The sequence below is a fragment of the Rhipicephalus sanguineus genome, chromosome 11 (assembly GCF_013339695.2).
Source record: "Rhipicephalus sanguineus isolate Rsan-2018 chromosome 11, BIME_Rsan_1.4, whole genome shotgun sequence".
Taxonomy (NCBI): Eukaryota; Metazoa; Arthropoda; class Arachnida; order Ixodida; family Ixodidae; genus Rhipicephalus; species Rhipicephalus sanguineus.
The window spans coordinates 55390519-55416367 of record NC_051186.1 but is presented as its reverse complement, the minus strand read 5'-3'; the positions used below and the strand labels follow the sequence as shown (position 1 = coordinate 55416367).

General features: G+C 44.2%; 2 protein-coding genes across 2 annotated transcripts in view; one reads left to right on the top strand and one right to left on the bottom strand.

Moving 5' to 3' along the window:
• Nucleotides 1–37: 37 nt before the first annotated feature.
• Nucleotides 38–25849, top strand: part of LOC119375605 (2-oxoadipate dehydrogenase complex component E1) — a 305767-nt gene continuing 279955 nt past the window's right edge. The window contains exon 1 of the mRNA XM_037645819.2: nucleotides 38–236. Coding sequence (XP_037501747.1) covers nucleotides 188–236 — 49 coding nt within the window. The 5' untranslated portion in view covers nucleotides 38–187. The remainder of the gene's footprint in view (nucleotides 237–25849) is intronic.
• The window catches only part of LOC119375603 (girdin), a 37161-nt gene continuing 13130 nt past the window's right edge, over nucleotides 1819–25849 (bottom strand). The window contains exons 12-31 of the mRNA XM_049410885.1: nucleotides 24666–24778; nucleotides 24316–24354; nucleotides 23244–23384; nucleotides 22279–22404; nucleotides 21956–22132; nucleotides 21024–21212; nucleotides 20661–20770; nucleotides 18481–18561; nucleotides 18158–18271; nucleotides 17812–17884; nucleotides 16773–16913; nucleotides 15751–15849; nucleotides 15202–15375; nucleotides 14363–14461; nucleotides 13854–14054; nucleotides 11697–11902; nucleotides 10683–10752; nucleotides 8634–8739; nucleotides 7811–7977; nucleotides 1819–6954 (exon numbers count right to left, since the gene is read on the bottom strand). Of these exons, the coding sequence (XP_049266842.1) occupies nucleotides 6571–6954; nucleotides 7811–7977; nucleotides 8634–8739; nucleotides 10683–10752; nucleotides 11697–11902; nucleotides 13854–14054; nucleotides 14363–14461; nucleotides 15202–15375; nucleotides 15751–15849; nucleotides 16773–16913; nucleotides 17812–17884; nucleotides 18158–18271; nucleotides 18481–18561; nucleotides 20661–20770; nucleotides 21024–21212; nucleotides 21956–22132; nucleotides 22279–22404; nucleotides 23244–23384; nucleotides 24316–24354; nucleotides 24666–24778 (2810 nt within the window). The 3' untranslated portion in view covers nucleotides 1819–6570. The remainder of the gene's footprint in view (nucleotides 6955–7810; nucleotides 7978–8633; nucleotides 8740–10682; nucleotides 10753–11696; nucleotides 11903–13853; nucleotides 14055–14362; nucleotides 14462–15201; nucleotides 15376–15750; nucleotides 15850–16772; nucleotides 16914–17811; nucleotides 17885–18157; nucleotides 18272–18480; nucleotides 18562–20660; nucleotides 20771–21023; nucleotides 21213–21955; nucleotides 22133–22278; nucleotides 22405–23243; nucleotides 23385–24315; nucleotides 24355–24665; nucleotides 24779–25849) is intronic.

Genomic DNA, 25849 nt, shown 5'->3' with positions numbered 1-25849 from the left:
GGGCGTTTATGAAGCCATCCTCTCTGTTTATGACTGTGCCATGTTACGACACACTGAAGCGCACTTGACAGCCCAAGACTGGCATTCCTAAATGACCTTATAACTGCCTACCCTCGCCGTTACTCGCACCAGCGTTCGGGAACACAAGCTCGGAACATGCACAGAAAAGTTTACGGAGACAGCACGCATGGTGAAACTGCACCGCAGCCACGAACAGCGGACTGGGCAAAAGAAAGGTACAGTGGTACACTTTCTTGGCACGACATCGCCACAGGGGCTTCCAAAGCTCGCATGCTAAGGCGTTCGTCTTAACCTGCTGTCAATATAATCACTATCCTTCGTGAAAGCCGTTTATGAAGGCTTGCTTTTCAGGGGAACTGCAAAACTTCGTTATAACGAGGTTTCTCTGTACAGCTTGGGGGGTCGGGGGGGGGGGGGGTGATGTGTCACGGTAATTGCAAATCTGGAGGATATGCGCGCATACAGTGTCCCTTGCCTTGGGGAAAGTTGTATGCTTTATTTTTCGCTTCCTTGCACCACAACAGCCGAATGAAGGTCACGCGCACTTTTTCAAACATGCATACATTTTGAAGGGCAATGAAACTTCGGTTTGGGCCAGTTGGTTAATCGCTGTACACATCGGCGAGTAGCGCAAAGGACGAGGGCAGTGAAGGTACATGAACACAGGACAGGCACAGTGTTCTTGTACCTTCACTGTCCTCGTTCTTTGCTGTGCTCATCAATGTTCATTGTGGAAGGGGTGCGTGCACGAGTATGCCCCTTCAGTTTTCGAGCTGCATATGTGGAAATCAGACTCCCAGAGGTTAAAGTTCTGAGAATATTTATTTATTTATAGGTCCTTTATGTAATGAAAATGGAAAGGATAGTCCTGTCAGCACTCTATCTGTAGAAGTGACTTCATCCCAATGAATCTGCTCCGATTCGTCCAACTTCTGTTCCTTTCAAATGCTTTGGGAAGTTTGACGAGCATAATCCTTGAGAAAAAATTGGGTATCGGAGCCTATGGCAAAGTGTCTCTGTTTGGACATGTCACCCACCTTGTTCCCATCAAGCAGCATTGCCTTCATTGTTGAGAATGGACTGAAAAAGATGTAAGCATCTTCTGAAGCATAAACCTTGCAGCTAACTGCTATGATCATACATTGGCATGTCTGTGGACATTTATTTTACTTATATATAACCCGTTGTTGTTTTGGCAACAGCTCTAACTTTTGTGGTTGGCTGGTACTTGGTCCATGAAAGACAATGTAGTGGAGGGCTACACATAATCTCAACTACCCAGGCTTCGTTAATTGTCTGCGTGGCTGCTGGCAGCGAGGGTGGCGGAGAGGACTAGTGCGTTGGTGGCGCATGGTAACTGCATCTGGTAGACAGCTGTTCAGTCTATGGTTCTTGTGGTGCCGGTGGAGTGCTGCTTGCCATGGCTTCAAAACACTGCGCTCAAGTGCCACGCCGCACAATGCGGCTGGAGCTGGCGGGTGTGCATTACAAAGGATTGCAGCGCTCCGCCGGTGCCACCAACAACCACAGACTGAACGAATGTTTGCTGGATGCAGTCACTATGCATCATGAACGCTCTGACCCTCACTACCAGCAGCCACGCACTCCGAATATCGCGTTTGAATTGCCCAGCACTGTACATGGGCGTCTAGCGTCTTGCCTCCATCAAAATGAGACTGCTGTGGCCGGAATCGAACCTGCGTCTTTAGGGTCAGCAGCCGAGCACAGCACAGCACCCTGTGAGCCGCAGTGGCAGCTTTCCCATGTATTTTTGCGAGAACATAAATTAGAACAGTGTTCAGACCACAGAAGACTTTTATTTGCTGTTCATTCCTCTCAGAAGACCCAAAGCATGAAAATACATTAAAAAAATCTTCAGGCAACACCCTACAAGGCAACGAAGTTTTCTCTCTGAGCTCAACAAACTTATATCTCACGCAAACTTCTGAAAAAAAGCGGGAAAACTCGACAACCAACAAAACTAACGACAATGAGCTGTACACCTATTTACACGTAAAATCTAAAAATAAATGCAAAGAGAACAAATGTATAATGTGAAGCTGTCATAAATAACATGATTTGGTCAAAAGCTGAAGCAAACTGCAGCCTTGAGAATGAAAAAAAAAAGTTCACGCAGACACACATTACGGTCTGCATCACAAGAAAGTGTTCGACGGGTCAAACTGATGGACTGCACAGGCACGTAGCTCAACGTCGGAGCAGTAAACTTGTTTGCTCCTATATATGTAATTAAGCACAAGGCTATAGCCCGCATCACAGCAAGGAATCAGAAAAACTGAGGCACATCACTACAAACAGCATTTCTGAGCTCATAAGAACAAACTCAAAAAAAAAAATTCCTACTCTTTTTAAGGAATCACTCACATTCGTTAAAGTTGAAGAAACCCTTCTCCTATTCGAAACGCACAACGTATGGCAGTGATATATTACATCTTTAGAAGCACTGTCGATGTCAGGAGGAACCATTATGAAATGGTGCTTCCCAAAGCACTGTAGCCACAACATCGCGAAAAGCGTAACTCTGTCTGTTCACGTGGTTACCCTGTGAAAATCAAATTTAAATGAAATGAGAAATAAATTGCAGCAAAAGATGCAGAGGAGCTGGTATCCAGCGAAAAAGACTATCTTTCCATCATCCTGACATTTAATCAAAGAAGCAAGCACTAAATAAAGAGATTATTGCATAGAGTTGCTGTAGACTAAAGAGCGCAGACAACCCGGAGCCCAAGTACGTACACACTACGCTAAACAGCAGGCACAAGCAGGCAACTGGTCTAAAATTCACAACACTGTGCGCTTTCCTATAATAAATTACACTTGTTCTACACACACTTGCTACAGGCTGACTGGTATGCTTACTGTCTTCGTAAAACACGTACAGGCACAACTCGCATGAAGCTGGGGGCAGTTTCGATAAATGCAGTGCAGACCCTTTGTTCATAAAGCGGTGACAAACTTACGACACGCACACTACTACTACACGTTTTCCAAGCAGCATCGCCGAGCTGCATAACATTAACACATTGTATTATCCACTGTTATAACATTTCTTATTAATGTAGCAACAACTGCAGACCCTCAAACATGGGTAAAAGGGGTGCGGGTTACGTCGTCTGTGCGTTTGATCTCTAAAGACAGCAGAAGCGTGACACAACGGTTAGCGTCAGCGTGATATGATGCGCTTGCAGCAGCGGCTGATTTAAATACGACTTACATTCTAACGTTACCTGATCCTGCCCTTAACTTCTCACAAGTTTTAACGAGATAACTAAAATGCTACTGTCGCCATTCATGCGAAATGATATGGGAGTTTGTGCTGAGCTGTCATCATAGCAAGTATGAAATAAAAAAAATAGTGAAACATGTACGAACACAGCACTGTTCGTGTGCGCTATATGGAGAAAATCGGGGATCACCAACTCATCCAAGGAAAGATTGGGACGAGTGCCGTTAGAACATTGGGCTCCAACGTGCACTTGCATTCCTAATGGCTTGTGGGTGCTACGTGCAGGCAAGCGCAAGGATAAGCACTAAGGGAAAGGTGTGCGCAAAAGGATAGAGAAAAATGTGTTACTTGAAACACCTGTAACTCGTGTAGACACACTTCTGTCAGCTGCATCTTGTCCAAGTCTGTTCGCTAGAACAGACTTTGACAAGTGCGACCAAAACCGAGCATAGCTTTGTCACAACAGCTCAGAAGACTATGTTGGTGACAGGCATGCGAGACGAAGCCGTAAACACCATCTCAATACCTCTTGTACGATAACGGTAGTGCAACACAACTTTGTGGGCACATCATAGTCGGTCTATGTGAGCTGCCGGATAACGCAGTCTTACGACGCGTTGTGCGCCAGCATTGCTTTGGAAGCTATGCTGCAGCAGGCGACGAGACCATTCGCAGCACTAAAAGCTTCGCTTCACAATTTGAATTCTCGAATTGACTGCACAATAACATTCGCTTGCCACACATCAAAATAAACTAATTTTTCGTTGTTGTAAAGAAAGGTTGCTTTCCCAGCACAGGACCAAGTTGAAAGCGTGAAATGAACAAAATGCTTATCTGAACACATCATTGCTCACTAGTGCGAAATGGTGGAGCAAAATGGAAATGCGTGAAAAAAATAAATAAGTAGGTTCAGCTAAGAAACGCATATACACTCAAACAACAAACACTCAAGTAAAGGCACAAAGAGGTGGGGGGGGGGGGGGGGGACTCTTGTAATGATATGAATTGGTGCATACTATACACACCAACCTTATGTTTCTTTACCAGCAAGTTAATATTCTTTTAAAGAAGCATAACAATACAACTTGAAGTCTTTCCCTCAGCTAATAGTGGAGGGGGCATAAGGCTGCAAATTGATGTCAATGCCTTAAAAAAACAAGGGTTTGCATGAGCACAGATTGCACCATGCCTTTAGAGTACAAAGCCAAAAGACACGAACCTAAATGAACCTGACTGGCAACATTTGATCTTAAACTGTCACCTCGTGGCAATGGACACATCGGTGGTTGACACAGGGGATGGCTTTCGATGGAAGTTTGGCAACAATGCAGAAACCAAAGCAAAGAAAGGATGCTCTGGTGTCTTGCTTACCTACCATCTAAATCGAGAGCTTTCACAACACAGCGACAAAAAGATATAAAACGTGCAGGAAAATGAGCCAACTGAAGAAATACACACAGTACATCATGTGTATAAATGAATCGTTGAATTGCTTAGGAACCATAAAGGGCACAGCTTTTTTTTTTTTTTTTTAATAAATTGTGACCTTTGCATTAAGAATATCGCCAGCTGCCAGGCTCTGCTTCGATGTTTCCCGAAAATATCGTATCCTGCTAACTTTTCTTTCCTTTGCGTAATCGAGAAACCATACCGTTTTATGCACAGGGCTCAACTCGTCACAACAATTCCTAGCTTTTGATTACCAGGTCTATTTGTGCATGTACATTCCAAATCCTGTGCGACAGTGTGTGTGTTCTGTAAAATGACAGCCTAGGATGCCGCATAACTCCAGTACACAAGCAACACCAATTGGTACACACATTTTGTCGTGCTTTGAGCATGTCTGCTACCAGTGGTGTCAAAAATCCAATCTCTGACTGGCGTGCTTACACTCAAACTTCATTAAAACAGTCACATCTGCCACGAAAATAACTTCGTTATATCCGAAAATTCGTTATAAACGTTTATTGCTAACACTGTATCTATGACAAGGCTATTCTTCATTTACTTCGTTATAACCGGTAATTCGCTATATCCATGTTCGTTATACCGAGGTTTGAGTGTATTTCGATTGGCTTAAAATCTCTAGTGTGAGTGTTTTCTGTATCGGTTCACCGTGTCACACAAACACTTTCGCATTACGAGCGAAACACTGTTTAGGCACGCAGTTGTAGCAAGTCATCTCATGCACCTGCACACATTTTGATTCGAACGTCACATAGTGCGACGGTGTTTTGATCATGAGCTTTAAACAGATGCAGACTGGAACAACATTTGTCACTTAGAAATACCGGGGTAACGGCGAACAGCCGTGCAGTCAAAAAATAAACAGTGATAACCGGATTCTGTGTTTTACCCCAACAATGACAGGCAATGAATACCATGATTCTGTTCATGAAAATTGTACGTTTGTGGCTTGGCATCATCCTTCAATATTTTGAATAAAACTATTATGTAAAGCACATAAATGTGGTAGTTAAACTGCGTTCAGTGTGCGCAAATTTTTGGGCGTTGCAGATAGCGCAGTGTAGTGAAGCGTGTGGGCTGCTGTTTAATGAAAGGAATTTATGGGCTACAACTCCAAATATTGAAGTAAAAACGTGGCCCTCGTTAATGTTGCCAAAGTAACCATGTCCATAGTACACGAATACAGAAGTTACTCACTCCTGACAGGTGGTGGGAGAAGCGGTGGGCTCTGGGTACAGTAACCAAACAATGCAGTCAATTCAGCAAACTTCTGTTTACCGATACGAACACATTCCTAACGAGTTTGGCTGTGTACTCCTTTTGCTGTTACATCCTAATTTAGCTATTTAGTACAATTTTCCCAATGTTTCACCAATGAAGACTATTTTTCTGTGGCAAGCAGGCCTGTTACGCAGTTCTTCACTATTGCATCACAGAAATGCCTGTCAAACAGAGACATCTCTTGAGCCCAAACTCTCGTTGACTCCCTATATGCGGTGTACCAAGTGGGAATATGTTGTACTAATCGCATTAAATAATTGTTTGCCACGGTTCATTGGGGACTTTTCTTGAATCAGCAAGGCTCGACATGCTATCCTACTTCTTGCAACATGCCAGGCATGTAGGTGCCTCAAGTACCAAATGCAAGCGAATTGCAGGCTTTCAACCATTCAGTTGTGTGTGTTTAGCATCAACGCCACAGCTGACACTGATTTACGTAGCACACGGATGTGCGAAGAGCGACGAAAGATGTGCTAAACAAAACAGCTTCAGCGGCGACCAATAAAGTAGCAGGCAGAAGAAACGCAGCAGTTAAGTGCTTAGCTAGATCACACTCAGACACAACCATACTCGTACCAAACAGCGTTTGCTCGTTTCTCCCGGCTGCCTGGCTGATTGGCATGGTCGGTCGAACTCTGCGAGGCATCGAAGTCCGTGCCGTCGTCAAGGAGTAGCTTCTCCTGCGACGTGCACAGCCTGAGAGGGGCTCGCAGGCCGGGCGAGTTGCCGACGCTGCTCCCACGCAGGCGCGAGTACATGGAGTGCCGCAGAGCAGGCGTGCGTGAGAAACCGTGCGGCGTGGACGTGTGCGGCTGCACCGCGGAGGCCGGTGACGCGGCAGCGGGCTCCGAGGCATTGACATGAGTTACCAGGTTCACCGTGGTGTGGTTCTCGACGGTCACGTGCGGGGCTGGAGCTGGCAGTGGGCTAGATTGTTGCTGCAGCATGGGCAAAAAGACGTTTTCAGGTGAAAGCACATCGAAACATTTACATTATCTCACGTGGGTTCTGTACAAACCAATGTGTAATGAATGGCACAACTTTTGGTTAATGCGAAGCAACTATAGACTGTGGGCAGCACCGAACCTAAGCCACTCTTCCACCTCTGCCAAGAATGCAAAATAAACGCCTGCCTAAGCGTGTACCACCTGTTGAGGCACAGCACATTCTCTTGCTGGCAATGCAAGCACCAGAGCTTGGAAAACATCACAAGGCAAAAACAGCACACTCTTAACGAGGACAGAGGAAGGAACACAAGGCCTTTCTCTGTCCTTGTAATGTGTGTGCTGTTTTTGCCTTGTTAGGATGACCAACCAACTAGCTTGAGATGTGTTTTAGAATTCATTCTTGGGAACCGGTCTCAAGAGCACATTCATTCCTGTAAGAATTGCCACACACGCAACGACCCATATTTAAAAGCTAGTAACATCCAAGTTTCCAGTTAACACCATTCATGTTTCTGTATAAGAGTTTCGCACAACATGCACGAAACGTTAACAAAGTGTACACAACCTCCAGCATCATGTCCTCGGATAACAAGCAACACACAATTATAAAATTGGCAATACATCGAACCAAGCTGCGGAGTGAGTTACAGGGCAAACAGCAAATTCCTTCAGGAGAAAGCGGATTACAAGAGACGCGAGAGCCATTGAGGAAAATGTATGTAGGGACGCGAAAAAGTCTGGTGTCCCCACAACTCCCCAAGAAGAATGAGTCAGTAATCGTTCATAACGGCCGCATCACACCACCATTCAAAGTGACAAAAATGTGGAGCCTACAATTGGAGCTTACCTTTGGTGTGCTTAGAGGTGTTGAGCAGGTTGGTGGCGCATCCTGAAGCACACAGGAGTTGGAAAAGTGGGCGAGGCTGCTTTCGGGTGATGATCCGTGGCAGCGGGCAGACTGAGCCAGGGGCCCGACATCGCGCACAGGAATCTGGTCATCTTGAGGCGCACTCCCTGGTGACGCGAAACTCTGTATTAACTACTAGTCGGCACTTCGCAAATCTCATGCCACAGACCACCATTGCATGAAACTGTAGCATGGGCAAAGCTCTGAAAGCGAAGCTTTTTTACAAGTTCCTAACTTGATAGAGGCACTTGAATCCTGCTTGTTTAAACTTGCCAAATATTCCTAGGCCAAAAATCTTTAAAAGAAAAGGTTGGGATTGTATCTTTGTAATTGTTACCACTTAATTTTGACTTCAGGGTGTTCTTAGATATACATACGCTTCATATCCATGTTGTTTACAGAAAATATTAACATTCACTCAACATTTTTATAAACATTCGACACATTACAGTATATGCCTTGCAACTGGTTAGATGACCTTTTCAAGCGCAGCAAAATGGGGACAGCACTCACAGCAACTAAAAGAAGGATACAGGGATTCTGATTTTAAATTCAATGAGAACATGGACTTTTTTTCCTCGTTCAACGCAACGGACAAGAACAAAAAGGAGGACAAATGAAGTTCATTATTGTAGAGTACAGTCCTGGGAATTGTGCCTGTGTCTTTGTCACAACCACTAAATCATTGCAGCAGAGGCACCTTATTGTCTACTTTTAATTCTTGCATTCACACAGATATGTCAATCAGTACCGTAGGGCTTACCCCAGGGATTTCGGCCGTTGTAGTCACCATATTCACTCTGGAAACGGCTCTGAGAGCACAGCCCGTTGCCTATGGAGCCAATGGGCACGCTCAGGACATCGTTCATCTACGTGTGACAAGAAGAACCGTACTTACCATTAGTGGTTATTCATGCAGAACAGTTCAGTGAACATCGATCACCGTGCCACACAGTACGAACAGCCAAATTACAGAAAGTATTGAGCAATCGATACATGGTCTAAATATCAAGCAATCACTATAACTTATTAGACAACACTATAACTTATTAGACAATACTAACTTAAAGGTGAAGAAAAAAAGTGATGACAACCAGCACGTTATCCTATATGTGCGATGCTACACAACTGACAATCTGCACATTTTCTGCAATGACAAGGGTTAACTGGACAACAGTATGGGTGCGCCATAGCACTTAGCGACAACCGAAGAGGTCGGTAAAGGCTTCTTTTACAAAACCACACTGACCTAGCTCTAAATGCCACTATAAAGAGGTTTATTAGCAGCGACGATACTCGACGATACAACGACAGTCAAGGCGGGGCCGACTCTCAGCGCGAGCTGCGTTCTCTTCGAAAAGAGCCGAAGAGGGCGACCCACTAGAAGGTGCTTGAGAGGACGACCCATTACCAAGTTCAAACGTTTCGCTACACCACCATGTTCCAAAACATCATTCCCAGGATGGAGTGATAACGTTCACATGTAGGAACATATCCTGCACTCCTATGTTCATATTTTTCACATCTCTGTAAAGTCAATGTAAATGTTTTGCAAGCGACCATAATTCATCTGCCAGGAAAACTAGTCTGCCATAGGATTCCAAAAGGGCAAAGTAAACTTTGAAAGGGTCTGGGATTGAGCTTGTTGGTAGGATTTCATTACTGAGAACAGCGTGAAAAACAGACACAAAGGACAGATGCTTGGTCAGAAAAATACAGTCAGCGCTTGGTCCTGTCTGTCCTTCGAATCTTGTAGTTTTTTTGCTGTTTCCAGTTTTGAAGCACAAAATACACTGCTTACAGTGTAAGGGCTAGTTAAGGGGAGACGTGGGTCTTGAAAAAATTTTTTTTATTAGTTGGGTTAACTGAATGAAATTTAGTACACTTATTCAGTTTTTTCTGCAGATTCCAAATCTTCAAGTAGATTTTTATTATCTACATTAGAACAAAAGTTATGCAATTTTTGAGAGCGTATTTCTTACGGTACTTTTTGGCAATTTTGCTTTGTCAAACACAAAAACAAAATATGTGGCAAGACTGCCAAAGAGCCCGTCTAGCCGATGATGCTAATTTTATTGCTTTCATCGAACTTCAATTGCAAAATAAACGGATGCAAATATGAGTGAAAAATTTCCGCTTCATACACTTTATGATTGTCGAGAATTATCATTTGGTAAACAAGATTATAAGAAAATAAATAGCATCATCGGCTAGACCAGCTTTCTGGCAATCTTGCCGCGTACCTTGCTTTTGTGTTTGACAAAAAGAAGTTGCCAAAAATCCCCGTAAGAATTGTGCTAGAAAACGTTGTAGAACTAGCATATCTTTTGTTCTAATGCAACTATTAAAAATCTACTCAGAGATTTGGAATCTGCTGAAAAAACTGAATAAGTGTATTAAATTTCATTCCGTTCATCCAACTATTAAAAACACACTTTTCAAGACCCACGTCTCCCCTTAATAAGAACAGTACACTAGGGTGTTGTACTCGGAACCGTTGAGCACGTGTACATGTTCATGTCAAAAGCATTGCAGGAATATGCTAAAAATCGCGTTTTTAATTTGCATTTGCAGCATACATCAAATACCCACACACATAAGTGAAGACTTCAGAACGAAATGGACCATCATCTGTGTCAGTCGGTTTTAATTAGGGCAGTTGTATTAGGCTTCATCACCACACGAACAAGGTTTTATCTTGTTCAAGCTATCTTTCTAACACAGATACACGAGTCTACAAAACAAAAATGAAACTCCCAGATATACTTAAAAAAAATCAACAATTAAGCAATTAACAGGTAGTTCCACTCACCTGTGACACATTGCAACTCAAGTACCCAGATCTTGACTTCGAGAGAGATTCTTTTGAGAGAGATAAGTTCCTGCAGAGAGAAATAAGTATATTAAGGTTGATATTAAAAAAGCCACAACACATGTGAAATAGCTACAAAGGCACTGAGCCACAAGTACCAACGCAAAAGCTGAAGAAATGCGGTGCATTCATTGTATTCAAGACCTTCTATATAAACCTGAAAGCAACAGAAAGCTAGAAAAGAAACACAGGTTTCTTAGACAGAAGACTTTGTGTCAATTCATTCTGGTCCCAGAAGTTTTCCTATACTGTGAATCTATCATTTCACAGATACCAAGATTCCTTTGCATCGTTCTGTTGCCTTCAGATAAATGGCAACCTTTTCCTTTCACAAACGTTTTCTACGCTCTAGTAAATCTCCACGGAGCGCTATTCATTGTGAAATTTTTCAGCATCGCAGCGCCACATCGCAAATTGGTGTGAATCAGAATACAAGGACGACGTGTTGCTAAGAAAAGACAGCACAGGACATTAAAGAAGCATTGGCAAGATCCCAAAATGCACCACAGCTTTGTGTAGCGCGTGTCAAACACTGCATCACTCGCAAGTTTGACACGGAGAATGATGTGGGTTGCAGAGAACAAAATTTAGAATATTTAGAATTTAGAAAATTGCAGGAAGTTTGCACTAAGTCGCGAAAAGCTTGGAACAGCAGAGCTGGTCGATCCTCAAGTGATCCTCAAGTCATCTTGCTAACGCCAGTTACTTTCTTTCTTTCTCTCTCTTTTTACTTCGTTCTCTCTCTTTTTTCGATTCTCTGTCTTTCTTCCCTTTCCTTCTATTTGTCTTTATTTGCCTTCATTTTTAGTCGACCAACGGTGAGTAGTGGGATTTTCTCAATTTCTGTGGCACATACTTGTTCATGATGATGATAGTTTCTTGTGGTCATCTGTTTTACCTCGAGCTTTAACAGTTTCACTGTTTAAAATTTAGAGTTTAGAGCAATATGCTCACCCGTCCAACTTTCGTGCGTAATCTCGTAGGCGTCCCTCGAGGTCGTCCCTGAGCGACTCGAGCTCACGTAGAAGGACCCTGTCTTCTTGTATACCGGGCAGTGATGATTCGGGCAGCACATTTCTGCAGCGACTCAAGAGGGATGAGATTCCCGACAGGAGCCTCCTCCTCTCCTCTTGCAACTCTCCCTGAGCCTGTGCGAGCACCTGCAAATAGTGTGCAGCCCAGCCTGGTCATTAAGACGAAAGCCTTCCATGTGTCGCAAGTAAAAAAAAACGCCAGGCCTACGCGGAACACTCAGCGCAGTCACAGCAAAAGCTGGAAGAAGGGCCTTTCTAGAGCCCGTTGGTAAACTCTCTTGGGCAACTACTACAGGACTTGCACACTTGCAAGTTATCCACTACTCCATAAATCAACATAACTTTAACCACATGCTCATTACGCAATTCACAATGTGTGATGCCTGGTTTTTATTTTCCTCTTCTACCACGCTATATTACAGTTGTTAACGCGATTCCTTGCCTGACGTGACGCCTGTATAGGGTCTTTTTGTGAAGGAGTTCACAGCATCGGCGTGGCTCTGTGCAATGATACACCATCAGCTGTTAGCTGACTGCGTGTGAAATTACGATTAGCGTGTGAAATTACTTGTGCGAGGCAATAAAGAAAAAAAAAACGGCGTGACTCTGTGGTAGAATACTCGCCTGCCGCGCAGGGGCCCAGGTTCAAATCCCACTCAATCCTGGATATTTTTTTCTCATTTCACGCAATGGCGGTTACGTACGGTGGCGGCGGACAGCTACAGTGCCAAAATTGGCTGTTGCTGTGATCTCATAACAACTTTCGTTGCAAAAAATTTAGCATCCGGTCTCGCCAATCGACAAAAAAGGCACCGTCATGTGACCTCACAGGCTCATGAAATGATGCTGAGAGCAAAATGCCGCATGATGTCCCGTTGCAATGTCATCATGATGTCATAAATAGCGCCAATTTGTGACCTCATCACGATGTCATGTTTGGCATCCTCTGATGACGTCATCAACTGTGCACGACGAAGTAGTAATTTAATGAGCGTCTCGTGAGACCATAAGCTTTTGCCTGTGCTCTCCTGAGTATTGCCTAAAGGGACTATCACTTTCTTTATGGTTTTATACTCTCATAAAATGGTTTCACTGCCAAGATCAGGAGAGCACTGGCAATTAGAGCTGTGCACGGGCCGTATTTCCGAGCCCGAGCCCGGCCCGGGCCCGCTGACTTTGTCGAAGGCCCGCCCGAGCCCGACGGCAAAGGGCTGCGAGCCCGCCTGGCCCGGCCCGACGTACGAAAACACAATCCCGGGCCCGGCCCGGCCCGGCCCGGCTTTTTGAAGGTTCTCTCCGAAAACAAAACATCTTTTTCCGTTAATTTGGCATTTTATTAAGCATATCGAATATGATCAAACGACACACGACGAACAGTCTCTATTACACAGATTGCAAACTGTCGTGCAAAACAGCAAGCAGTCCCACGATTCCGGCTTCAAAGAAGTGCGGCGCTTTTGCTTTATGTAGCCCGCCGAACTGAAGTTGCGTTCGCTGCTTGCACTTGTCGCCGAAATTGCTAATATCTTTTTTGTCAGCCTGGCAAGCTTGGGATATCTCCGCTGCTTGTTTTTCCAGAAGACTAAAACTTCAGATGGACAGGCGGACGATTCCACAGAGAGATAATCGGAGAGCTCCCCTTTTGTTTAAAGTAGCGAATGGAAAGGAAAAGTGGTAAAGGGCGGTCGCGGAAAAGGCGCTGTATGCGGGCTGGGAAACAATTCCCGCTGATTTTCTATATTTCGGGCTTGAGTCGGGCTTTGCGCCGGGCCCGAGCCCGGCCCGATAAAACTCCAAGTAGCCCGAGCCCGGCCCGGGCCCGAGGTGGAAATGCGTCGGCCCGCCCGAGCCCGGCCCGTGGGCCGGGTCGGGCTCGGGCTTTCGGGCTACCCGGAGCCCGTGCACACCTCTACTGGCAATCTTTGCAATGTTGTGGCAGGTTTACACCCATTCCAGTTTTTAAAGAGCTCGTTTTTCGTAATGACAGCATGACATCACACTCGTGAAAGGTATTTGGACAGTACGAAGCAGAAGCATTTGCGAGACTTCGTTGCAATCGTCACGGGCGTAAACTTGCCTCGTAGCTGGCAACCAGTCGCGAGAGGTCCATCCGCGCTGTTACGAGGTCGCTGCGGCTCTCCTCGAGATCCCCACGAAGGCGGCTGTGGTCCGAGCGCAGGTTGCTGTGCGACTCTTTCAGTGCCCGATGCTGAGTCTTCAGGGCTTCAAACTCAGCACGCAATTTCTCCTCGGCTTGTCGGGCAGCGCTCAGCTCCTCCTGGATGTTCACATGCAGTAATGGTATAGCCAGCGATTATGGCATGCTGCTGCTTAGCACAATGACATGGGTTCAATTCTCAGTAGCAGCTGCAGTGGCATTTATATGACAGTGAAATGGAAGAAAACTTTCTTCTAGTAATTTTCATATTGAAACTGCATACCTCAAGCTAAAAGTCTGTCCAACCCTAGAACTGTGACAGCTGAACAGCATCACAACTAGCTGGATATGAACACAGGGCAGCAGCAACACTTGCAACTGCAACTAAATAATTTGCAACATGTGCTAAAGTGCACACACACACACACCTTTAGCTTGGCGTTTTCTGAGCGCAGGTTTTTCGCCACTGGTTCATCCTGGGCCAGCCGGAGCACTTCACTTGAAAGGTTCGCTTCTTCCAGTTGCTCCTAGGAGATGAACAGGGAAACTTGCATTATTATAACATCCTCGGATACTGTTTATATCCTTATGGACACCAGCTTTTATCCTTTTCGAAAGTAAGGTGAAAGCAATAAGCGAAAATTAGTTACTTTAGCTGGAAGGCATATGGGCACAATGTCCCAATGGCCTAATCATCTAGCTGCTACTGGTTTTAGTAATATTTGATGTTACTCTGTGCGAGACCATTGCATCATCATCAGTGACGAAAAGCTCCTTCTAGCTAAGTACCCGTGGGATGCTACGAGATGATGAAATGCAGGATGGAATATAAGCAGTTAATGGACTCTCAACACTATCACGGCCCCACAATACTTATGTGTCACTGTACCACCCCTAGCTCTTAGCAAAAATGAGATTAACCTAAAGCAAAAGGATGGATAGGTGGGCTACTTGGTAATTCATACTCATTCAAAGAACTGGGAGCATGGGACCAAGAACAACGGCAATGAAGTGTCCTCCTTGATCCTATGCTCCCAGTTCTTTGAACGAATGTGACATTAACATAATCACAGGGCGTCTACAGAGGGCGTCAGTAGACTTGAGAGGGCAGCTGTGTGCATGCAAATACGCTACATACATTTCTCGTAGTATTTTCTCTAGCGTTTCAAAAGGATTCTCCCGTATCTCGAATTACTGTTTCTTGGTTATGCTTCCCCTCACAAAACTTCTTGCAATGGGCTGGGAGAACGGGCGTGTCACTTGGTACCTTGAGGCTTGCGTTCTCCTGCTTGAGCAACTTGCACGAGGCCTTGACGCAGCTGAGGTTTGACGCCAGGGCCTGGTAGTCGGCCGACAGTTGCTCATGCAGTTTCTCCAGCACCTGGTGGTCGCGCATCAGGGCCTCCTTGCTCTGGGCCAGTTCGGTCTTCTCGACAGAGAGCTGCGTGCAGGCAATTTGCACGTCACTACACCACCGCACTCGACTCCTTGCCGTTCCTGAGGACTTAACAATTTCGCAGCAGTGTCCTGCAAAGACATCTCTTCAACAAAATAAGCGATATGCAAGGCTGCTTTCAGAGTGTGGTTTTCACAGCCACAAAATTGTCCTAATTAATATCATTCAATCTATACTGTCCCACTTTATATTGGAGCACAGCGTGAACTAGTTAATGAACCATCAAACATCAGATAGTTGTGTGCAAATATGGTTAGTTCCATATGTATTTTCATGAAATGATGTGCCTAGACCGGCATACATTTTAGCACGACCTCACCAAAAAGATGCAGTGAGGAAACGGCTACGACAGCATCACACCTGATCTCGTTGTGTCTCGGCCTTCAGCAGCTGCTCCTGAAGCTCAGAGACTTTTTGCTGCAGGGCTGTGTGCTGTGATCCTAGATAAGCTGCCTCCACCTGCACAAAACAGAACAGTCTGATGTCAACGCACATGATTTTGACAACTATCTGAGCATGAGAGGTCTGTCATGTACGAATGGGTTGCAAAGACCTAAGTGATACTTTCTTAATATGAACGAAAGAAGGGGCATCTTAAGGGCTCGTTTTTTTTTTACTTGTTAGACACAATATTGAGAACTAATAGACAATCAAGCCAAGGAAAGCATAGGGGCTGTTATTTGTAGTAATTGTGGCATAAATGAGAAGAAATTAAAGGGGATGAAAATACAACTTGCCACCGGCATGGACCGAACCTGCAACCTTCGAATAACGCGTCTGATGCTCTACCAATTGAGCTATGGCGGCGGTCATCCTCCCGTCCACTTTATCGGGTATATCTGTGCATTTAAACCTGGAAGTATTAATCAACGCCGTTCGTAGCCACAACGGCGAGTGTGGAACACACTTTCCTTGGCTTGATTGTCTGTTAGTTCTCATTAACTTTCTCAATACGAGATATGACAGCCAAGGTGGTTCAGCAACTCTGCTCAGCAGGTCTAATGGCATGTAATTATGTACCTGGTTGAAGGCTACCGTCTCGCCTTTGTTCTTTTCCCATGCTTATCCATAAAGGCATAGTCACACTCACACTGAAGTAGGAATCATTGATCAACTGGTCACTGCGATTATTGAAAAGGCGGAAGACCTTTTGCAGCACAATGTGGCTTTGGTGCCAGTTAAACAACCACAGTGAGCACTAACTGATCTGATGCCATCCAATATGGCATCTTCATAACCAACCTTGCAGTCTTATGATGATAAAAACGTTGTTAAACCCCACAAACCCCACAACTTTTGGCTCTTGAATGAAAGCAGCAGCTAACTACCTTCAAGTAACAATCGCAATCGCATCAGCAGTCATCTAGCACAAGGTCACGCACCTGCAGTTGAGCATGTTGAGCTTGCAGCCCTAGGTGGCGCTGTTCTCCACTTGTTGCTCGTCCCTGCAGGGAGGCTGTGTGCTCCTGTAATGCCTGCAGCTGGCTACGCAGGCGCCAGGCTTCTTCCTCAAGGCAGCCATTCTAATGAGCAAGGCCACAGGAGGATGGGAAGTTATGAGAACAAAGGCCAGATGCAAGCTAATAATTCTATGCAAATACAGTAACACTTTGATATACACAACATTGAGATAACAGAGCAGACGTTTATTGCCAACAGTGGCGTACTGTATAAAGTGAAGCTATTCTTTGCTTAGTATAGCTAATTTATGACGGTGAACATTACGAAAACATGTGGCACAGAACTTGATCATCGAATTGCAACAGAGTAAAGAAAGTCTTGCATTTTATATTAATCTTGAAGTAGTGGCTGTCATGTCGTATTTCTTAATTTATTTGTTCTTTCATTTCTTTGCTTTGTTGTAGTACATTTCATTTTGTCCTGTTTATTTCAGACAGGAATCGAACCTCGTAACTCTTCATAGAATGTGAGTGGAAGCAGCCTAGGAATATACCTTGAAAATTCTCTGAAAACACCATTCATGCCAAGCAATTATCGGCAGTTTTCAAAGCATTTCTGAATATTTTAACACGTATGCACTTTTTTAGGAATCGGAACACCAGATTTCTGTAATTAATGCGGCACTTTACGTGCCAATCTTCCAGTCTGAGCATGCTCTACTTGCATCAACTTTCCTCCTGTGCTTTTGGACATTAATTTTACTTAGTCAGCTAAATTAACATTGCCAGCACATGGTATAACCGTACACGGAAACTATTCCGATTAGTATAGTACTTCAGAGGACAGTATTTAGAGTACTCCGTGTTTTATTAGAACAGTACGGCTCAATACATTACTGCACTGAATTATAGGGCCACAGGAGCAAAACGCGTCAGCCTTTTTGTAATGGCTGCTGCCCAACCATAATGAGTTGCATACACTGATATAATCCCTATGAGGAACACCTACATGCATACGCACCTTCTTTTCGAGTGCCAGAATGCTCTCCTTTAGTTCCACGACTTTCTTTGAGATCAGCTTGTCTCTGTCCACACTGCACACACAAATAGACATTCTTGCACCAAATGTCGACTGAACATGTGCACAGTAAGTAGTACTCCATGCTGAGACAATGATTTGTTAGGCATGTGAATAGCTTTATCAATGCGACTTCTAACAAGTTAGATATCAAGCACTTCGTTCCTTTCACAGTTCATGCTTTTCCTTAAGACCAAATCGTTAAGATATTGGTGAGGGACGTCAAACACTAAGCAACATGACAGTGCTTGCACTAATTTCATTCACAAATGACTGGGGTGGTCTGTACCTGTTGGTCAACTCAGGAACACATTCAATCAGCTCGGTGCTTTTGGGTAGGACGGCCTCTCGGTCAGCCTTCGATCGCTTGTCTTCTGCACTCACGCTAGACAGATTCTCAACCCTGAAATAAATGAGTGGCAAGTCATTTTTTAACATAATACACAACACACTACTATGAGGGCCAGTGTGAGTCGTCACAGACCATTATTAATAACTCAAGATTAGCCACGTTACACAGGATTTTCCTCTCTTTTAGCTCTGTCAACACAATATGGCACTTAGACAGGAATGGAGATTGCAATATGATGAAAAAAAAAATAAATTACGTACTCTTCCAACACAGCCTTGGTCTTCTCTAGACAGAAAAGTGGCGTGAACGTCGGCTCCCTCGGAGACTCCTGCGTTTCCCGGCTGAGAACAGAATAAAAATGACAAATTGACACATCATGTCACAGCCATTGTGAATGTCATACACTACAAAGGCAGTTACCATAGCACCTAGCCAAGAAGGCTTAAACAACATTCAAAATTACAGATTAAGCGAGCTCAGTATACGCGTGTGTCGGTTTACAGCACTACTCTTCTAGCACAAAGGAGAATACAAACAGAACAATAAAAACACATGGCTTGATTGTTAACAAGGCTTGCTTCGAACAAAGTGTGTCCACATTGTTCTAATAAGCAGTGCATTTTGTGCCCGGAAAAGGTGTAGCCACTAGCCTTGCCTAGATTGTAGGGCACTGTTGTATGTTCACCTAGGCTCTAAAATATAGCTTGGAACATCATGGCAATTGCAAAACACAAGCACCATCAGCCTTCGGAACACAACAGCCAGCACCAGAGCATACTCTACGAAGTTCTGTGCTCTCAGTTTAAAGAAATTTGGCAAAATCTGGGGTTGCCAATGGAGACAGCATGTGTGACTAGATAGGAACCATGAGCTAAGAAGCATGTGTTCTACAAGAGGTAGAGCTCCTGTCTAGCGGAGTTCCTGTCTGGCAAAAACATGAGAGAGAAAAAAAAAACACTAATATAACGCTCTGACACACACTCATATCCACAGAGGCATGTGGAGGCTAAGCGTGTGCTACAGCAACATTCAAGTGATAAGGAAAGGGCACAGCAGATAATGTGAAGCAATTTATTCTATTAGTCAAATACACTGAAACCTCGATATAACGAACACAGATATAACGAAATATCAGTTATAACGAAGTAAATGAAAAATAGTGTTGCAATACATAGTGTTAAGAATGTACGTTTATAACGAATTTTCAGATATAACGAAGTTATTTTCGTGTAAGATGTAACTTCGTTATAACGAGGTTTGAGTGTACCAGCACCTTGGCTATTATCACTAGTTTTCACAGCTCCTGCGGAACATTCCTTTGGGTGCCAGAACTGTCGTGCAACAATCATTGGGCCAACAAGAGCAGTCACAAAAAGAAAAGTACCGTATTTACCCGCATAATTTGCGCACCCCTAATATTTAGCCAGCTTTGCTAGAAAAAAAATACTTACTCGCATATTTTGCGCTCCCCGCCCCACTCGAGCCAGCTCGCCGGCGCGCGCGCACGGGGAAACTTTGGACGGCCGCGCCCCCGCGGCCCTCACCGAGCAGGCGAGCGCAGTCATACACAAGACAGGCTGCGAGTGCGAAGTCCCTTCTTCAGATTACTTTCGAGCGTTCTCCCGCCGTGAGAATGCATGCACGTGACACAGCACGGACTACTTTCTGCATCGGAGGCGTGCGAGGGCCAGTCGCGCCAAAATTTCCCCTCGCCGACCCTCCTCCTCTGCGTCCGCGCCGTCCGCGCTGCGACGCAGCCTTCGTTGATTTCGGAAGTTTAGGTTTCGCGATCAGCCAGTTGCGTCGTTGCGTTTTCACTGTTCTCATGCGCTGGGCTACAATAACTATTCGGCAAAATTCAAGCTCACTGTTATAAAATTTGCCTAAGGAAACGGGAACCGTGCCGCAGAAGAGTTCGCTTTTTAATACAAGACCGGGAAGGAGAGCGTTCCGAGGACCGAAGCATGGAAAGTTTCCTGCCGTTGAAGAATACCTTTTCAAATATGTGCGAGAGCTTAGGCGCACCAGTATCGCCGTGCCGTGGCACCTCGTTATTCCCAGCATTGTCGCGAAGAGCTTCAAGACGCCTCGACGGAACCAAGGACGACGCGCTTTGGGAGGGCGGTGACAGCGGCCGCGGCGATGATTCTCAGTCGGACTTCTCAGCCAGTGATTCTGACTAGACCGTGCATGACCGAATCTGGCTGGTTGAAGTACGTGCTAATTCTGTTAAAAACCCTTCGTTTGCGCTATACTTTATTTTCTTCTTTAATGTATTATATCGCGCGTGTTAGGACTATATATTGTGCGTTATTTCAGATGTGCTCGCGAAATCTCCGCGTAATTTGCGCACCCCCTTTTCGGAGCTCCGAATTCGCGAAAAAAAGTGCGCAAATTATGCGAGTAAATACGGTACTCTCTCTCTCTCTGCTAGGCTTACCTGTTCTCTCTCTGCGTTTTCCACAGGCTTGTCGTCAGCTCCAAACTTGTGGCAATGCGGTCCAGCTCACTAGTTAGTTGTTCGTTGCGCAGTTTCTCTTCTACGAGTTCCTGCAATAGGTAGATCAATTTTAGAAGGAAATATTATTTTATGTCTGTTGTCAGGTTAAGCATCTACAAATGGCAAGCCAAAGATTCCAATGCAGTTGAACTAGAGGAAAAATTAGGAGTCGTAATACTGGTTTATGCACTTAAGTGCTTTTTCTCAAGCCAAGACAACTACCTTATGTTGGACTGTATTACAGCACGGTGAATCTCCATCGAGTTGAGTTGGCAGTTCCCAATGCTGCACACACATACATACCTGTCGTAGATCGCTGAGGGCCTTTGCTTCCAGAGAGGCCTTCTGGGACAACTCTTGGCAGCGATGCTCCAGGTCTTGGTTGTGAGCAGCTGAAGCGGCTGCCTTCTGGGCCTCCTTGCGCAGCTGCTCATTCTCACGTTCCAGTGTAGACACACGCGAGGACAGCTCGTCCAGCGATTGATCCTTGGCCTGCCATGTCAATATAGTAGAAACAGTTATGTGTAGACAGCAACTGCTTCTCATAAGGCTGTATCTCGTGATGTCATGATGTCTCATGATGACTTATTACATCAGTTTAGAAGGCACGAAATCATAACCCTCAACTAGTTAGCTGATGGTGCACTCTACACCAGTACTGTTTTATCTTAGCATGGACCAGAGTTGTTCGATCTACAAGTTGCGAAACTCCCCATAGGCTCCACGTATCAAAATCCGGACATGAAAATGCCCGAAATCGTGGTCTGCTGATTGTGGCACCATCTATGGACGAGAAAACAAGCTAATAAAGGGCATTTTTTTGTGTTCCATTGCTTAAGCATGCAGAGGCAAGACATTGATGAAGTGAGCAGTGTTTTTACGCTTGTGGCTTACATTTTGTACATGATACTGATATAGAACTCATCAGGCTTTTTTGAAAGCACTTTCTTAATTCTTTCTGCGGCAGATCCGCAATAACAGCCAAGACTGCAGCGACCACGGCAATGTCGTGTGTTTTCTGTCAACATTCCCAGGTGGTGCATCAGTTTGTAATCCTCCGCAAATTCGTCCATGGGCATGTCCGGGTTTTGGAACTAGTTCGATTGAAGAACCCTTGAGCATGGGCATGCCTTGTTCAAGCACTTCTTGTAACTTATCAAGAAATGGGGGTTATATAAATCTCCAAGGCGACCCTGTAGAGGGTATCAGTTTTAAGCATCTGGCCAGTCACGAACCTGAAGTGACGACCGTAGCCGACTTGCTTCGCGATCCAAAGACCGGCGCTCCTGTTCGGCCCGGTGAAGCCACGTTTCCAGGTCCGCGCCTTCCAACTCGATGCTGTGCATCCGTTGGAGCTGGTTTTTGAGAGACTCCAACGTAGACTGCAACTTCGCATTCTCTGCTTCTGCCGCCTGCAATGGGAAGAGCACGTTATACAGTACTCGGACCCTCGCAACTCATACACAACTCACCGAGGGCAACAATATACATTTCTCTACTAGGAAAGCATCCAGCCATACTGCAAACGTCACTGCCGTAAAGGCTTTTTCTGCCTTACCTGAAGCTCGATCCTACACGTGGACAGCCTGCTCTGCGATGCGTCGAGGGCCTTCTGTAGTCTTTGTGCTTCCAAATTCGATGCCAGGGCAGCCTTTTCAAGTTCTTCTATTTTTGCGCACTCATTCTGAAACAAGCAGTAAATGTAAGCTCGCACATAGCAAAAGGGTATGTCGTTGAGCTGGCTGGTTTATCTTTGAGGAAGTGGGAACGGTGCTAAGAAAACGAATCGAGACAAGATAGAAACTTGTAGAGTCTTTCTCGTATCCATCCTAGTTTTCTGCACTACTCATGCTCTTTCACTTATACTAAAAGACAACTCTCCAGCCATGTTTTGTTTTTAAGAAAAACTAGAAAAATTAACCCATCCTGGTTTAGACAAAAAGCATTAATGCCTAGCAAGGGTTACATATCTGGCATACCTCGATTATGTTTCTCTAACTTAATACAGCAAATTACGTAGCATTACCTAATTTATGACAAAAAGAAAATGTGGCATTAAGACTGTGACTACAGGCCAGAGATGGGCCTTCCACATGAAGTTTTGAGCTACAAATCAACTACAACGCATAATAGCATGACCGGCACCTCACCTTTTTCTGGTGTATTGCGGTCACAGCAATGTATTGTAAGAACAAAGCACAATGGAAAGCAAAAGAGCACTCGCAACATGAATGTGGCATTTCTTGTACTGTGCTGCAACTGAAGTTGAAGTGCTGCTCTGCTCAGTTTCTGCTCAGGGAAGCTGTTCACAGCACAGCACAATTGACTTTGATGAAATCAATCTCTCTGGGACACTATTAGATTTGTCAAGTTATGTACCATTGAAAACTCTTAAAACTTCTAAAGGGCATCAGTGAATATTTAAAACACAAACACTGCAAAATTGATGGAACTGAACTGTTGTGTAACTCCACTACATATGTGATCAGAGGGCAACATTAAAAAAGAAATAAGAATAATCACCTTGCTGATTTCTAGTTGACGCTGCAATTCCGCCTTTTCCGATTCCAAGCCTGTTATTCGATGACGGTTGTTTTCATGCTGCTGTTCTTTCGTTGCATTTTCTTGTTCGAGTTGTTCGAGACGCTCATTGGCCAATGCGCACTGAGGATGAAAATGGAATAGTATTTATAAGACCACATTAGATTCTTATATGTTTTTAAAGGAGTAATGATGCAATTTTGAGACATCGTAAAAGGGACACTTTTCGTTTTCTCGGTATGCAGTGTTAACACTCTCCACACACCGGAGTCGGACATGTGTAAAATATTTCTTTGATTTTAAAGCTTTCATTGCTCAGTATCAGCAGGCCAGCACCACCGCAATGGACATTATTCCGACGAGTCAACACAGTTCCACAGAGTTTGCGAACTCTGTGTCCTGCACGCAGCCTAAATCGCAAAAATCACTGTCGGGGGTCACTGGACGACAATTCACTCATCGTTGTTTACGTGCACCACGAGCTGATGACAGATCAGCCGCTAGTACATCACGAGCTGCTGCCTCCCAGTGATGTCACGCTGAGATGACACCTCACTGAGAAGCCGCCCCCTCGATATCAAAACCGAAAGTGTTTTTTTTTAAATAGCAGTATTAAAAATATGTTCGATGCAATTTCCAGGCACCACAATACTCTTTTTAGGGTTCTCGACCCCAGTGTTTTTATTTAGAGCAACAATCCGAAAATATTTAAAATTCGCGTCAGTAATCCTTTAAACACACAGCAAAGCAACAATATTGAACAATTGAAAACTCAAACACAAAATACATTGTCAGACCAAATTGCCAAAGTGATATTTGTTATTTACAAAATTAACGACCCACGCAAGACTGCGGTGAGGTTTATTATAAGCTGTTCACATCTAAATGAATGCAGTGTTGCAAACTTTGTGGCAAGTGAAAAATCAATATGGAAATTTCTTTTTGTCAGTAATGTGGTGTAAGTTTCAAAAGTGGTCACTAGAATAAGTGTTTTTTTTTTTTTTTTGTTCCTGTAACAGCAAATATAGAAATGTGCATTTATAGGGGCCCTCACCTGTGCCTGTAGCTCATTCTTTGTTGGACTCTCCTCCACCTACAGAAACACGCATAAGAAAAAAAAATGCGCAATAAGAAAAACCTGTTACATGACTGCAGTAAAGCCTAAATGTCGTTACACCAACTTAAAGACAACATGAATCGTTCTTTACATCGATACTCAAAAAAGGAAAAAGAGTGCGATCGACTAGTTAGAACCTTGAAAGACGGTTTCATTAACAGAAAAACACACAGGACAGCTGAATAATGTCAATTTAATGTCAGCCTGGCTACAGCTTCTGAGATACACGTTGTATCTCAGAACATAAATTTTCAAACATAAATTTTCAAACAAAACAAAATACAGACCTGCGCTTTCATCTCGTCGAGGAGGACTTGCAGACGCCTGTTTTCCAGCTCAAAGTGCAATGCTCTCGTCTCAGCATCTGTGTTCAACTGTTCCAGCAGGCTGTTCTCTGTACCTGCACACACAAAATGAGAAGACTGAGTGCCAAGGAATTTACTCACATCACTGGCCAGAACGTTAGAGTTGCTGTGCACAATTAAGAGGGACATTAACGAGAAAAATAAGTCATTCACATTGTCGAAAAAAAAAAAGCCATCACTACCATGACAGAATGCCTCTGCAATCCAGAAAAGGTGCAAAACGAAAGACAAGGGCAACATCATCATGAAGCTCCTACACCAGTTTGCTGTGATGCCGTGGACGTTGAAAGCATCTGTTTGGGGCTTAGTTCATTTTTTTTTTTATCGGTGAATGCCGAATAAGTCAAATTTCTAAGAGAGTTGGAGATTAAACTAAAGTTTTTAGAACGTTTATGGACCCACAAAAACCTGAATACGAAAAAAAAAGAAACTATGAAATCTGTGGCATCACGAAAATGTACCGGTGTGGGCGCCGTGGCATAGAATGAAAAGAGTACAGTCTCCATTTTTTTACAGCGAGATTAATGAAGGGAGCAGTTTTGAAAGAAGACTTTATCAGCCTAGAACAATTTAGCATGCATCACTCTACTGTCCCTTTAAGGATGACTTGTCGTTAAAGAACCCTAAGCGGTTGAAATTTCTGAAGCCCTTCACTACTGGGTCTCTCATAACCATGTCATGGTTTAGGGACATAAAAGGATGACACGTAATGCGCACACTACTATATAAAGGTCAGAGAAAAGAGTTGCGTGCCAAAAACTATATTGCTGTGTTTATAGTGCAATCAGGACGATCACTGTAACAACATACATTGGCATTTCAAGAAGGCATAACAAGGACGTCCCTAGCACATGGTATTAAAATACTATCTTGGTTACTTTTCCTCTTGTTCAGTGCTAATTGGCCCTGTGTTTCTGATGTTGCAAAAATATTTGAGAGCTCATGGCAGCACACATCGGAAACAAGGACCACACAGAACACAAGTCTCATGTTCTGTGTCATCTGATGTGCGCTACCATAAGCCATCATGACTAACCAATTTGACCACTGATACGTCTTAAGCCATATTTGAGAGGTCAAACCTTAATTGGCAAACTTGTAGTTGC